This window comes from Chaetodon auriga, chromosome 10 (genome assembly GCF_051107435.1).
Source record: "Chaetodon auriga isolate fChaAug3 chromosome 10, fChaAug3.hap1, whole genome shotgun sequence".
In the NCBI taxonomy this organism is placed as follows: Eukaryota; Metazoa; Chordata; class Actinopteri; order Chaetodontiformes; family Chaetodontidae; genus Chaetodon; species Chaetodon auriga.
The window spans coordinates 17,377,804-17,392,669 of record NC_135083.1 but is presented as its reverse complement, the minus strand read 5'-3'; the positions used below and the strand labels follow the sequence as shown (position 1 = coordinate 17,392,669).

The 14,866-nt window shown below is 41.5% G+C and overlaps 2 protein-coding genes across 3 annotated transcripts; both read left to right on the top strand.

Annotated features, from left to right (window-relative positions):
• The first annotated feature begins 695 nt into the window (after positions 1 to 695).
• On the top strand, positions 696 to 1,615 carry foxl2l (forkhead box L2-like). The gene has a single exon (XM_076741370.1). It carries the CDS (start codon positions 728 to 730, stop codon positions 1,520 to 1,522), a length of 795 nt encoding a protein of 264 aa, XP_076597485.1. The 5' UTR covers positions 696 to 727; the 3' UTR covers positions 1,523 to 1,615.
• Positions 1,616 to 2,786: 1,171 nt separating this feature from the next.
• Positions 2,787 to 14,634, top strand: tmem201 (transmembrane protein 201). 2 transcript variants are annotated; one of them, XM_076741368.1, is made up of 11 exons: positions 2,807 to 3,010; positions 4,593 to 4,713; positions 4,839 to 5,033; positions 5,138 to 5,317; positions 5,742 to 6,106; positions 6,195 to 6,395; positions 10,829 to 11,049; positions 11,704 to 11,766; positions 11,858 to 12,148; positions 12,381 to 12,509; positions 13,204 to 14,634. In XM_076741368.1, the coding sequence occupies exons 1-11, from the start codon at positions 2,901 to 2,903 to the stop codon at positions 13,299 to 13,301; spliced, it is 1,974 nt and encodes a 657-aa protein (XP_076597483.1). In that variant the 5' UTR covers positions 2,807 to 2,900; the 3' UTR covers positions 13,302 to 14,634. The 2 variants fall into 2 exon arrangements, with proteins under 2 accessions (XP_076597484.1, XP_076597483.1); XM_076741369.1 differs by lacking the exons at positions 10,829 to 11,049; positions 11,704 to 11,766; positions 11,858 to 12,148; positions 12,381 to 12,509; positions 13,204 to 14,634 and having other exon boundaries at positions 2,787 to 3,010; positions 6,195 to 10,228.
• The last annotated feature ends 232 nt before the right edge of the window (positions 14,635 to 14,866 follow it).

The following is a 14,866-nucleotide window of genomic DNA, read 5'->3' as shown; positions in this document are numbered from 1 at the left end:
TGTTATTTTACACTTTACTCGCTACTACCTACTACTACATTTAAAGAGGTAAATATTGCACTTTATACTCCACTACATTTACTGTATTTCAAAGCTTTAGCTACTTCGCAGACTCAGATTATGAATAAAAAAATATAATAAAACAAATAAATGTTGATCTATTATTATCATCGATTAAAGTGTATGAAGTCATTAAAATGAGCTCCACTTTTACCCGCTGCATGATTACAGTGATGAACACATTAATGCACGAATGATTATAATCCAGTAATATAAATCACTTAATTCTGAAATGAATCATGACTCTCTTCATGAGCAGACCTGCTTATACTTTTGGTACTTGATAAGTAGATTGTGATGCTAATACTTTTGTGCTTTTTGCGCTGCGGTCTTAGTGGCGTATTTTTACTTGAGTAAAAGATCTGAGTATCAAGACATGGCGCACCAGTCTTTGATCGTCTGCCTTCAAAGTGGGAATATTTTGATTATTCTTGAGTTAAGTTGAGTGTTCTTGCCATCTGGTTCGCCGACGCCAAAAACTGCAATTTAGTCTCATTGGCTACAGTACCAAACACAGCGTGAGAAACCCGGCGAGATGAAAGAAGATAATGTGCTGCGCGCAACTATGGGAGGGGTTTGTGCACCTGCGGACACCGTTGCGCTGCCTTGTGTCGCGGCAGACTGCAGCTCTTCACCCCAGCAGGACGCACAAGCGGAATCCTGAGCCATGGACGCAGAGGAGAAACCCCCCGCCGATCAGGCAGTGCAGCTCCTGGACATCAGCTCCAAATCGGCCACTGCTGAACCCAAAGGTGCGCAAGAGTCCGGCCAGCTGGAGAAGCCGCCGTATTCGTACGTGGCTCTCATCGTCATGGCCATCAAGGAGAGCCAAGGCAAGAGACAAACCCTGGGCGGAATATACGAGTACATCATCGCCAAGTTTCCTTACTATGAGAAGAATAAAAAGGGGTGGCAGAATAGTATTAGACACAATTTGTCTCTGAATGAGTGTTTCGTCAAGGTGCCCAGAGAAAGCGGAGGGGACAGGAAGGGCAGCTACTGGACGCTGGACCCCGCATTTGAGGACATGTTTGAGAAGGGAAACTACCGGCGGCGAAGGAGGGTGAGGAGACCGTATAGACCTCCTAGCGTGCCTTACCTCAGCGGGAACCCCATGGACTATCCCGAGCCCCTCTACCTGCAGCCTTATGTGAGCTCCTGGAGTCTGTCCCAGCCGACGGGATATCCAGCATCCCATGTCATGACTGGGAACACCCGCAGCGTGTCCCCCAGCCGCCCGCTGAGCTCGTACTGCCCACCCCCCAACTTCCACCACCCTGCTTACGGCACCTTCCATCACCACCCGCCCGTGCTGGTCCCACACAACGGGTGTCCCTACGGCGGAGTGACCCAGCCGATGAGCCCCGACGGAGGCACCGTGTCCGTGGCGTGCAACTACCAGCAGTTCACCTCCTATGCACGGCATGCGGAGGCGCCGCTTGCTCATTCATTTGACCTGTAGGCCTTTGAGTTCTTCTCGCACTGACAGCCAAATAAGTTAATCTGTTTCTGCGTTTTAGTTCGGCTGTCGTTCGTTTGTCAGGCAAAGTTGATTGTCTGAGTTGGATAAGTTGTAAATTTCCTGACTGTTCACTGATAAGTGTGCTGTTGGTTCACTTTTTTTTTTTGACAGCCCAAAGTTTCAAATGAAATCCTGTTAGGACTCTTTGAATTTTGCTTCAGAAATGGCACCGATCAAGTGTGAACTGCAGGAAGACAGCTGATTTAAGCCTGAGGCTTTGTTTATGTCTCTTTCGTTGGACAATCATTTTGCAACCAAATAGGCTAAACTTGCTTTTCTTTGTGTTTTTTTCCTCGTTATTATTTGTATTTTTATTGTTTTGTTATTTCTGTTATTTTTGAATAGGCCTATGCATTTGTGACTATGTTATTTATTTCTTTTCTCTGGGTTTATCCCCTTGTCTGAGCTGCTATGCAACAGGTGACACTGAAGCACTGATTGGTTTTCTTATTCGATTATGAATGTTTACTTGATGTAAAATACATCATGATTGTTCAAATAAAATGTTATTTTTGCATCAAATACTCTCATGGATTTACTCCTACTATTTATTGTCTGGCAGTGTTGTAATAGTAATCTTTTATTATTCATTTTAACTCTGTGTCATAAACAAAAGCTTATCTTTACTAATTTTGAGCGTATAGCTTTCCTTGTCAAAGTTTTAGAGGTAAGCTTCAATGATGATCTCATTTTTTTCTCTATCTTCAATTAATGCATAGAAGTGCCGCACAGACCTTGAAGCTGATGGTAATGTCGCTCTTTTGTTCTTGTCATGACATTTGACATTCTATTGTTTCCCAATGGGTGATATGATGCAGATAAATCGATCACCGGTGTTTTAGGAGGTTATCATTCTTGAAAACAAAGATTTGTTGAATGTGGATCGTTATGTGTAATAGTATCTGGGATTTAAACCGTGCGAGGGAAAAGAAGACAGTAATTGTCCTTCCCCACATTCCAACACTTTCATATTAGCCGATCTAGTACACTACGCATTTCTTAGAATGAAAGCAAAGTTTGATTCATTGCAATTGTGACAAACACGAACATCCAAAACACTCATTTTGAGGCTGAATACTGTAGCATTCCGTAATAGTTTATCTGTAGATGGTTTTATTAAACGGTGGTCGAGAAGACAGAATCTTAAAAACCTGTTGGAATGCGTCCAAACGGTTACGCACTTTCCGTTTCCGTCCATGGGCGTGAACAAAAGGGGATCCACTTGCCGCGTGCGCTCTCGCGCCGTGTTTTTGCGGTATAAGCTGAACACTAAATTTCTCATGCATTGTTATCTCACTTACGGCTAATTTCAGTTGAAATGGAGGCGTTTAACCAGCTCCTGTTGGACTATCCGCAACTAATGTACAGTGGAGTCGGAGCTACGGCGTTTGTCGCCGGTGGAGCCCTCATATACAAAATTGCCACCAGGTAACTTCAGCGTTTTGCTCCGCGGCGTATGTTTTTAGCCAAACCTGCGTTAACGTTAGTGCAAGTTAGCAAACAGTGTTGAAGATTTGCATGTGTGGTTCAAGATTGTGACATTCATGAAATAATGTTGTCTATAAAAATGCCCAAATATCTTTCCTCTTTTCCATGAGTGGTTGAACGTTATTCATCTACGCTAGCCCGACCGCTAACTTTGCTAGCTGCTGTGCTAACTAGTTAAGTCAATGCTTGATAGTTTTGTGACACCAACGTTACGGTAAATGGTGATTTTCACAGTGTTAGTGCATATATTTTCTATAATTTGTTCTTTGGAAACTATTGTGTGCATAACTTTATGAAATTTTGATTCAGCGGGGCTGTTTGTGTTTATGGATTATCGAAATAACATCCCAAACTTTTGCGCTTCCAAGACGTCCAACTAGATGGACATGATCTTATACCGTGAACTCCGCTTCTCTAGTCAGATAAATAGTGCCTCCTTTTGTATAGCAGTGCAGCCACCTGAAGGATCTAAGTTAGGGGTGTCAAACTCAAATACATAGTGGGCCAAAATTAAAAAAAATTGTTCGAGTCGAGGGCCGGACTGGTTCAATGTTTATTGAAAACTGATTGAAATGACCATATTGCACATACTGAACCTGGAACAAACACAGCCTGTAAGTTACTGCCTATAAAACAACATTAATCATTAAATAAATTAAAATCAGTTGCATTAATTTCTTATGGCTTTATCTGCAGCTTTCCGTAGTAATTTCAGATGAAAACATTTTCCCACAGGCCAACAACAGCCAAAAAATTATTTCCTTCAAAGAAAAGCCAAACATGCCCAAAGAGTGCAAAAAGTCAACATATATTAAACCTGAGTGTGCTGCTCTCTGATGCACAGTAGTCTAAGCCAGATACTTGAACCTGGAACTAACACAGTTTATAAGACCATTTTTATCTATAAACAACAACATTAAACATTAAATACAAGAAAAATCAGTTGCATTCATTTCTTCTGGCTCTTTATGCGGCTTTTCCAGAGTCATTTACCTGTCACAGTGTTTTGTTTCATAGTGACAGCCACACTGTCTCCGCACAGAAGACAAACAGCTTTGTCCTTCATATCTGTGAACACATACTCTGCCTCCCACTGGCCTCGAAAACCCCTGTTTTCAAAGTCCACTGTCCGTTTAGCCATTTTTCAGGGAGAGCGTAGCTGAAAGTTGACCACAGGTAATGAGCTCCATCAGGCTGCTGATAAACCAGTGGGGCAAGGACTCACGCTCGTTGGCCTTTGATTGACCTGCAAACGCACTGGCAGTGCATTGTGAGACTTGTAGTACTAGTGGTGCATGCAATATATCAGCGGGCCAGTTCTAATAATTATTAGATATTATCATGTGGGCCAAAGATAATTCCATCGCAGGCCAGTTTTGGCCCGTGGGCCGTGAGTTTGACACGTGATCTAAGTGGTCTTTAGATCCCACTGTGGGAAACAGCTGCATGTCAGAAATGCGTCAGCAGGTTTGATTAACAGTATCATGCAGCTTTGAGTAAGAACTCCTCCTTTTACTTACAGAAAGAAGCCGACCCATGCAAATGTGAACTGCTGGTTCTGTAATCAGAACACAGTGGTGCCTTATGGGAACAGGAACTGCTGGGACTGTCCCACTTGTGACCAGTACAATGGTTTCCAGGAGGTAAGTTTCCAAAGAGCATGACCCCTGTGAATTATTTCCTTGGCATGTCTGTGAACTGCAGTCAAATCTTCTTGTAGATAGTGATGCAAGCTGTGCATTTTTATGTTGATCTGTCTTGCTTTCAGAATGGGGATTACAACAAACCCATCCCAGCACAGTACATGGAGCATCTGAACCATGGAGTATCAGGTGGCCTTCCCTCATCTGAGCCACCCAAGACACTGCAGTGGGTCAACTGTCAGATGCTGCTGTGCAGGAAGTGCAATAACAACCAGTCTTTAAAGATCAAGCAGTTGGCCTCATTTATCCCAAGAGATGATGTATGTACTATCCTCTTTTCTGTTCTCTCTCACTACAACACAAGCTTTATTGTTAAAATGACTGACATCTGTAAACTCTAAATTTATTATCATTTCTTTTCTAGGAGAACTATGATGAGGAAATTGATGCCTACAAGCACCACTTGGAGCAGACCTATAAGTTATGCAGGCCATGTCAGACAGCAGTGGAGTACTACATCAAATATCAAAACCGTCAACTTCGAACAGTGCTCCTAAACCATCAGCTTCGACGCAGCCGAGAGTCAGACAAGGGCTTTGTGAAGGTCAGTGCAATCCAAAGTCCAAACCTGCAAGCACCTGACGAGAAAAGTGTGCGAGTAAATGAATGAATGAATGAATTAACATTAGAGGCAGTAAGGCTTGATGGGTAGCCGTACGCTGCAGCATGCAGAATGTTAAGATTTCATCCAAAGACTGAAACAAATTATGACTATACAGAGGTGTAAGAATAGTTTGTCTCACAAACACTCTTTTGGAGAAAAGTTGTTGATCATACGAATGAACAACATACAAAAGCACTGAAATTCAGTCATATTTTGTCAGATGCTTACTCCGTCACTGTCACTATGTTGCTATGTAAGAGTAAATTATGCATCAGACTAAAAACACTAGTCTTTGCACAGCTTATTGATTTCCATATGTTCTGAAAATGTCAAGACTCACAATGAAATTTTCTCCGTCCTGTAGAGTTCCTATTCTGTGTCTTCTCCCGTGGGGGTCATCCTGTTACGGGCCGTCACCTTCCTGATATGCGCTTTCCTACTTGCTACATCTTTCTGCTACTTGCCCAACCCGCTCACCTCACCCAGTGACCCACAGACTTTAAGTGGTGGGGTCATTCCTCCAAAGCCTAAAATCTCCAACGAATCCACCCCCAACAACGAAAGCAACGGAGGCGTGCTTGCATGGCAGGGTCTGCTGGAGCTGATCCCAGACAAGGCCATAGAAACTGCCAAGCTGGTGTGGCAGCATGGAAGAGACAACCAGCTGGCTATAACCTCTGTTGGTCTGTTAACCTGTCTCACTGCTATCTTCTTAGCAGGACCTGTGAGGTAAGCAGTCACCACCTCTTTATTTTCCTTTGGAAAGATCGTCCCAGCACAACAAAGTCTGCAAACTCATGTGTTGCTGCATTTTCAGGTTGAGGAGAATTGATGCCGTGTCCTCTGTCCTGTGGTTCCTCATCCTGTGCCTCCACTTGGCTGAGAGCTACTTGACTGATGCCTTGGGCTGGATGGACACAGTCAAGCTCAGTACTATCTCCCTCTGTTGCCTAATCAGCTTTGCTGCAGCTGTGGCAACTCGCAAACCGCTGGGTCCAAGAAGAGCCAGATATCGAAGGTCAGAATCTGAGTAGTAATGTTAAAATTGTGTTTGTAACATGGAATTTTTGGGAGTCCTCTTTCCTTGAGAGGTATGTGTTCGTTCGAACCAGATTGAAACAAACTAATCCATATGTTATCAATTTCCTGTCATTTTTCCTTGTTCCTTAACAGCACCATGCTGTTTTTGATTGACTGTCTATTTTTTACTCATAGCTCCTCTCTTTTACTGCTGTTTGCGAGTGGCTGTGAGGTTATATGACATGTGAATGGCAAACTTACAACACAGGATTGTGTGTGTGGTCTGTGATACAAACAGAAGACTATTGCCATTTGCTTAATCCCATCAAAACCTCACCTTCATGCACACATGCACATGGTCTACAGTTCCTGACGTTTTTAAAATTTTGGAGGTTAAAAATGATTTTTAAGTTAAGGGTATTGTTGCACGAAAATAAGGTGGTCCGGTATGTACAGCTCACAATTATTAATCCCTCTGGTTGGGAACATAATTGTCCTTGACTTAATGACAGATGTCCAATTTTTGGACTGCTTAAATGAAAGAAACAAGACAAGGGAATCTTTCAGGAATCATGCGAACAAAAAGGAATTAAGATGCCAACACTAATAGAAATATATAAGTTGGAGTTTGACATTCAAGTACCCAACTAGTACTAAACTCTATATTCTTCACTGTATTAGACTGTTTAACAGCATTTTTAATGTGCTCATGTATTTATTAACACTCTGGTGTAGCTTTGGATTGAAAATTGTTTGCTAACTACAGCTGCATGAAGTACTAATTGACACAGCAGGTAATGCTTAAGATGTGGTTTTTGAATAGCCACATCCCTCCTTCCTGTATTCCTTTACATTATCCACAATTTCTGAACAAAGGGTGACCCTGGATGTTTCCCCAAAAAGTGTTCCTCTGTCCACTGGAGCCACTATGTATTTATAGCTGATGTCTGTAAGGAATCTCCTTGGAATATAATGTCAGTGCTGAAGCAGCAGATGAGTTCCCAAGGCAGAGCTGGAAGCTTTCCATGTGTGATATGTGGTTTGTTTGTAGTGAAGTGGCTGCCATTGTGTTTTCCTACAGACAGCCCACTGCATACAAATAATGTGAATCTCGATCAGTAATTGTGACAGTATCCTTTAAACAATATGAATGTTGAAACATGATAGAGTGAGGGCTACTTTGTGCCCTTATTGCCATTTGAAAATCTAAACACTTAACTGCCTTGGAGAAGCAGTCTTTAGCTCATCGATGTTTTTCCTAAAATTTCGTTATTAGTTCGAAGGTTTGGCTATTAGCAGCTCTTCTCTCGTCCCCATTGTCGTTATCTTGTGCCTCTCTGCCTTCCATTTGGATTATGCCTCCTGAAGTTCACTGCAAGCCAGTAATCCCTGTAAAACATTATTTCTTTATATACTGCACTTATATTATGTGTTTGTTATTCTCTGCTGTGCCAAAATCTGACATTTAAAAACGGTGCCTCTAGCACTCCATTAACCCCCAGACTCCCTGTAAAAATCTTGGCGTGTTGTGAGTTGTTAGGGCAAACTTTATTAATTGCGTGAAAACACTGTCTATGATAAATTCTTAATTATTATTTATTTGTCGCTTTTTGTAAATTCATCAAATGTAATACGTTAAGTTTTCCTTTTTATATAAAAAAAGATAATGTGTCAGCTTGTCAGGTGTGTTACAGTTCTGGCATGTAGGCTACTCTGCGACTAGATAGATTATAAGCTTTGTTAACAGCAGATCAGCTACACAGATGAGTGCAGCGCACGCTGTCACACATGCAGTTATTTATTACTGTATATCATTCATTTCCAACTGAATTGCTTGAATTTTTCACCCAGTTCTGTTGAATAACTCATCTTTTTGCACTGGATAGACATAAGCCGATAATCAGTACTTAGAGATGTTTCTTTTGGCCTTCTCGCTTGCTCACCCTCTAAATTTGAACAACAGCCTCTATTTTATGTTAGCTAAAACCAAGTATCTGTTATGTTGCATAGCCTACGGATGCCAGCATGTTGTATGGATTGCGTTTACACCTACCTAAGATCCGAACGAACACAATGCAACCCAGACTACCTCCAGATGTGGTCGGGCAGATCCAATCACATTCTGCTCATGACGTATTTACATCCTGCATTAACATGTCTTCTTCCATATCTGGATAACATGTCTGAATAAATATCACATTTTAATACTGGGCTTAAATGGGGTGGAAGTGACTACCTGCCACGTGCTTGGCTTGTCTTGACATTTGCTTGAGATCTCTAAGTAGTCGTCTCTGGTGGCCTTGTGTCAGTGCTTGAACATGCCTATATTATGAAGTGCTCAACTCTTTTTTTTAATTTAGTTAGCAGTTATTAGTACTTCCCTTAATCTCCTCCAGTAATACTTAACTTTCCCTTACCAACAGTCTAACATGTTGATATATGAAAAAACTGGATGAACTAGCTGCATGCGCTAACATTTCACCTCTCGCTGAATTTCTTCCTGTTAACCTGTTTGTTTTATTTGTTGGAATGTATTGGGTGAAAGGAGGTATTTATATGACAGAAATGTGAAACGGTATTAGAAACTAATAGCTGTAAAGAGTGTTTATAGATTGTGTTTGGTGGGTAGAGTACTGTAACTGTGGGCTTTAAGTGGCATGTTGTGCTGTAGATGATTAAGTTCTCAAACCAGCGCCTTCGGTGTCTCAAAGCTTTAGATTGTGAATTCTTTGCAACAAAAGTGCTGCATCATTTAGTAATTACCTGGGATCACTTCCTTTTTTACCTTTCATCAACCACACCATGTGATAAACTCCACCGTAAACTAGACAAAGATAATATTTTATCAGTGTTAAAGCATGTCGCACTGCTCTGCTGCAGGACACAATGTTTTCTCATCTCTCGCCCTCATTCACCTGAAAACGTTTGGTAAATAAAGCGCGCTGTATTGGCGGAGAGTTGTGCCACACGTTTTAACTTTGATGGACTTGCATTGAAGCTCGCACTGGTCTGCATCTCACTGTGTGTGCGGTCAGATTTCAATAATAGTATATTTTTGCCTTTTGTTTGTATATGTAAGGTACATCTTAAAATGTATTATCTTCGCCAAAGTATTACATGTTGTGCTAAAAAGTTGATTTGCTATAGTGTGCATGTTTGTTATGCTATGATATATGCATAATATCTTGCCTGAGTATATGCATATTTCTGTGATTTTTACAAAATTTCTGTATCTACCTGATAAGCTGTATGACTATTGACCTTCATTTGTGTCAAGCACGTAGCTCGAGAAGCACTACAGTCAAACTTGTACGTTAATAAGTTTAAGCTGGCAAATTACATCAGTGTACCATTACCACAACATATCTGTGGTGTTTCACCAGTGATAGCTATAGTACTTTTTATGAATGGAGTTGTGAATTTTAGATGTTTTTATTGCACTGTGTTAATATTGATATCCAGTATGTAGCTAACAAATGTGATTGTGTCATACCATGATGTTATAGAAATGTGTGTGTTGCAGAAGACTCGCAACTTAAAGAAATGAATGATTTACACAATTTAAGCAATAATTTGGTATTCCAAGCTAGTATATAAGCTAATGAAATGTATCACAGTTTGATCGCTTACTGTGTGTTTTTATATATTCTGTAGCAGCCTTTTAAATGGAGCTCCGTCCATGTTGAAATGTTTTCTGCAACGCACCCAGTGAAACATGCTGTGTTTTGGGTGCTGAAATTGGGTGTCTTCCTTTTAATGTGGGCCTTCAGTTTGAAGTCTTTGTAGGAATGCTTGCTGTACGTGGATTGTAATAAACAACTCGTGAAAGGATGTGGCTTGTCTGTTTGTTTTCAGCACAAACACACCAGCTTGTCTACTTGTGTATGTTTCCAGTTTTTGAAACAGGAGCTTCATCGCACAGCACTTGAAAGGAAAGGGACAAGTGTTGTGATTCTTCTGTTTTTTCATTTGTTCGTTTCTTTTTGAGAGCGACAAAGTGTGATTACCACTGAGAAGACACCACTTTGACACATAACATGTATGACTGTGCGTCGTGGAAATGTGAGTGAGTTGAGCTTTTGTTTTGTAGCACTTTCAGCTGCTGGTGCTGTCCCGACAGCTGCAGCAGCGTTTCAGTGGCAGCTGCCGTCATGAACTGTTGCCATTAAATGGATTTCAGACCTTATGTTACCTTTATGTAATTCAGAGTTTAGATTTTAATCTCAATGTTGTATATTCACTTTTTTTTAAAATTGAAAATTCAGTGTCCCTGCAGCTCTATTCGTGGCGACATCTTCTCTGACAGTACAGTTTCCAGTTTGCTGCATAAGAGTATGCTCTTATGCTTTTTCTGTCATAAAAAAACGTGTAAAGTTTTGTTATGATTTGGATTTCAGGTAGTAGACCGTTCCTGTTGCTCTTGTGTTGCAGATACCTTGCAGGCAGCTCTGCAGCCTTCCCCTTCAGCAGCCAGCCTTCTTTGCTCTCTCCTGACCTGGCAGACTCCTTCATCCCCACCCCACCCCCCAACCTCTCCAAGCTCATCAACCGCCAACAGAGTCCTCGCGAGCGCAAGGCCTCCCCCTCCTCCCTGCCCGGGCGCCTCAGCAGAGCCCTCTGCCTCGGCACCATCCCCTCCCTCTCCAGGACAGGTAATATTGAAATCATTTCTTTTGCTTTGAGTTGGCAGACATAATCTGAAGATGACTTGTTTAGGTGTAGTGTCATGTTGTTTATTTGTGGTCCAACACTGACACAGACGTGTCACAGGTGGAAATACTCAGCCCACTACTGCTGACAGTTCTTGTTGCATGGCTTCACGTAGCTGCTCAGACATGTTTGAGCCTGAGTTCCTTATTGCGGTGTACTTTATGGCATACAAACAAGATTTGTAATTGATAAGATTCAGTAGCTTTACTTTCATTTTCTGCTGCTTGGCAAATAGTTGTGTCAAGACTGTTTTCTAGAAAACATGTCAGGAGTGGTGTTGCTTAGTTTATGTTATTGGCTCTGTGTGGTTTTATGCTGATCTTTTTTTATGCCACTTGGGGCAGAAAAGCATCAAAAAAGACAAACAGACAGGACAATTACCACGTCATTAGCCTGTAAAGCTGTCATGACCGAAGGTGTCAGTATAAAGTCGCCTCATTTTAGCTTTACATATGTTGATCTTAGCTTGTAATTGGAGTTGTGTTTCTGGCAAACTGACACTCACTGGCTGACTGACTAATGCAGGTTTAAGGAAAGCTCTGGTCCGTGGTCGTGCTGAATGCTGTCATCATACAGTGTATTTATGTTACTTCCAGGTTCTGGTTACCTGTTTAGTGGAAGCAGACCAGCCTCGCAATACAAAGACTCCCCACCTTCAGGTACTAAAACTCCTGTGGATTTATGATCTCTATATTTCAACACTTTCAGAGCACTCGATTGACATTTTTTTTGCTGCCTTTTTTCATACAGATTACTTTTCACTGAAGTCTGGGAGCCGCCCGTCATCCCCGGGCCCCTCTCCAACTCCTTCTGTCGCTGGGTCGGTCACATCCAGTTCAGGTTCTGCCAGACAGCGCCGCCCCCTCATCAGCCCTGCTCGCCTCAACATCAGCGGCCAGAAACTCCGGCTTTTCTCAACAGAGCCAGAACCCACGCTCATGTCACCACCCGCGTCTCCGTCACATTTCCTCGTAGAGCCGACCTCTTCCATTTACAGCGGCTGCTTCTCACGTGACATATCACCCTTCCAAAGCCAAAATGGTAAGAACAGCTGTGCCTATACTGTTAATTGTAAAATGTTTATTGTAGGATGGTTGCAGCAACATGTTGTCTACCTCAGTGTTATTCACGATACTACCACCAGATGGCAAAGTAAAACACTCTCAGATCCCACATGTAAAGGCTTTAGAAAAGCTCTCACATTCATTATGATTTCAGGATTAGATGATTTTATTTCTGGCCTCACGATTCACCTCGTTCCACTGCTTTGCAGATTTGAGCTCTTTGATGAGGGACGGCACCGTGATTGAAGAGGAAGAGAGGCGAGGCAGCTCCTCAGGGTCCTCTGCATGCCTGGTTGGCACTACTACACAGGGGCTGGAGAGCACCCCTCCTACAAAAGGTGAGCAGTCTGATTTAAACACGGCAGGGAGATGGATGCCGTGTGCACCATGTGTCAGAGATCACATCTCATTTTGGTTCATGACATAAGGGGGTCTTGGTTCCAGGACTTCTTAAACGCAAGTGTAATCATTGTCTGATGTAGTTGTTTTAAGGATATGTTCACACTTTCTCACGTCTGTTTTAAATGTTCATTTGAACAAAGAGAGTCGAAGAAAATGATTAAATGAGTTTCAGTAATTGATTTGTATGTTTTACACAGGTTATTCATATAAGTGTGTCTTTCATAAAGTGTTTTTTGTTTCTTTAATATTGAACACTTTGCAGGATGTGTATCATCTGTAGCTTTGTCCATGTTATGTACCTGCTGTACATGAACTGAGTGAAACAGAAATGATGTGGACCAGTGATGTTTGGGTGATACCTGATCTGCTTTATGAGGTCTGATCTGTGCTTCCCTGTTGTGTAGGCTGAGCTTTATGCAGTCTTTACTGTCAAATACACTGGTGTCAAATTAGACTGTCATGGTCTTATCAACGTGTAGGTAAACTTCAGCGAGCTGAGACCAGTGTCAGCTCTGAAGGAAAATGAATTGTCTGACAGTAACGTCGCTGTTAAACACGCGTGCCATGTTGATGATGCATAATGATGATGATTCTCATCACATCCATTTGCTTTCTCTGTCACGTCTGCAGGTTTCTTGAAGCGTCTTATCTGGCCGGGACTTCTGTTAGCGAGCCTGACTGCCAACCTGATGTTCACCTGCCTCTATATGTACCACAACTGGGGATGAGCCGTTGATGGGTCTGCTGCTGCTGCTCTCTTGCGACCTGCGCAGAGCGAGTCGGCCTCTGTCATTTCAGTGGACCTGGAAGTCATTCGGCAGTGCCAGGAAACGTCACCTTTCTGGTCAGTTAACTTCCTGCTTAGTAAAAATCCGGATGTCAGCTGACAGATTTTCAGCAGCGTACCTCCCATTTGATTGGAGTTATGAGAGACTGCAAAGTGAATTGAAACATTACGCGATTCATGACTGCTTAAAAATATTTTGGCTTTTGTGGCCCGGCCTCTTACATGAACACAGACGCATGTGTAGTTGATTTAAAAGGCTCACACCTTGCACTGATACTTGATGGCTTTTTAAAAACCATTCTGTGAATTGTGCAATAACCATGTACTGTTCAGTCGATGCTGCTTGGACACAGCGGGCCATGTCTTACCTACTTCTAGTGATTGTGATGAGTGCATTATATCTCCTGACTGAATAACATTTCTGGGGCAATATTCACAAATAATCTTACTTTGTCCTCCTAAATGGTACTAAAAGTCTTCAGTTTCTTCGGAAAGCAACTGAGAGAACTTACAATGTCTTACAACAGCGATTACAGGTGAGCGGTCTGTCAGTGGTTTCGTATTCATTAATACACAAAAGAAACCTTATAAACATGTTCACTTGCTGAGTATTCTATCAGCATGTAGTGTTTTTTTTCAGTTAGGCAAACAACATCATACTACATACTCAAAATATGCTTTTGAAAGTCATTTATCATATAATTGTTCCAAAACACAGGCGGAATGAGGCACATTACCTGCAGCAGCCGTCTGATTGTGATCTAAGATGCTTTGAAATTACTTTAAGATCAGAAACTCAGGATTAGGACTGACACGCCCTTATTTTTAGGAGCATCTCGTAACTCAGTTAAGGATGTTTTCAAAAAAGATGTTTTGTGAATACAGCCCCTGGTTCTCTACATCAGCCAAAACTCGTAAAAGATGAAGCAGCATGTTGTGTCTGTGCTGTATAGTTGCAGTTTTGCATTTTTGAAAGTTGTACAAATTTTCTCTTTGTAGTGTAAAGTTTTCACAGCACTGGTGTTTGCAATTGTCTTTCTGTGTATATTCAGCTGGGAGAGGGTGGTGTGTTGAACTCTATCCTATTAGTTTAAGCAGTTTTATAGTCAGGATTTTTATATTACTGTCATTTGTATCTCCATACCAAAGTGACACGTCACAATCATTCACTACAGAAGGAGTTCTCTTTCACCAAACCATTTAATTTTCTGTTATATCTTATAGATATCCTGTTCACAGCTAGTTTGTAAACTCTAAAAGGTTTGATGCAATGTAAAAAAAAAAAAAAAAAAAAAAAAAAAGTTGTATCCAATCTATAAAAAGAAATTCTGTTCATATTTGCATGATATTTGCAGAAGAAATGCAGAGATTCAGAAAGCAATTGTAGTCCAAACTGAGCTGTGAACTGTTTATACAAGACTTTTCATATAACTTTTAGTCAGCGTCTACAGTTCAGAATGAATTGAAATGATTTTGCACTTGTTTTTCTTCTGTGTTTGCTTGTGC

Excerpts from the sequence above, each read along its gene's own strand:
- foxl2l (XM_076741370.1), top strand. The coding sequence starts at position 728 with ATGGACGCAGAGGAGAAACCCCCCGCCGATCAGGCAGTGCAGCTCCTG.
- tmem201 (XM_076741368.1), top strand. The coding sequence starts at position 2,901 with ATGGAGGCGTTTAACCAGCTCCTGTTGGACTATCCGCAACTAATGTAC. Across the intron at positions 4,714-4,838 it reads AGTACAATGGTTTCCAGGAG|AATGGGGATTACAACAAACC; the intron begins GTAAGTTTCCAA and ends TCTTGCTTTCAG. Across the intron at positions 5,318-5,741 it reads CAGACAAGGGCTTTGTGAAG|AGTTCCTATTCTGTGTCTTC; the intron begins GTCAGTGCAATC and ends TCCGTCCTGTAG.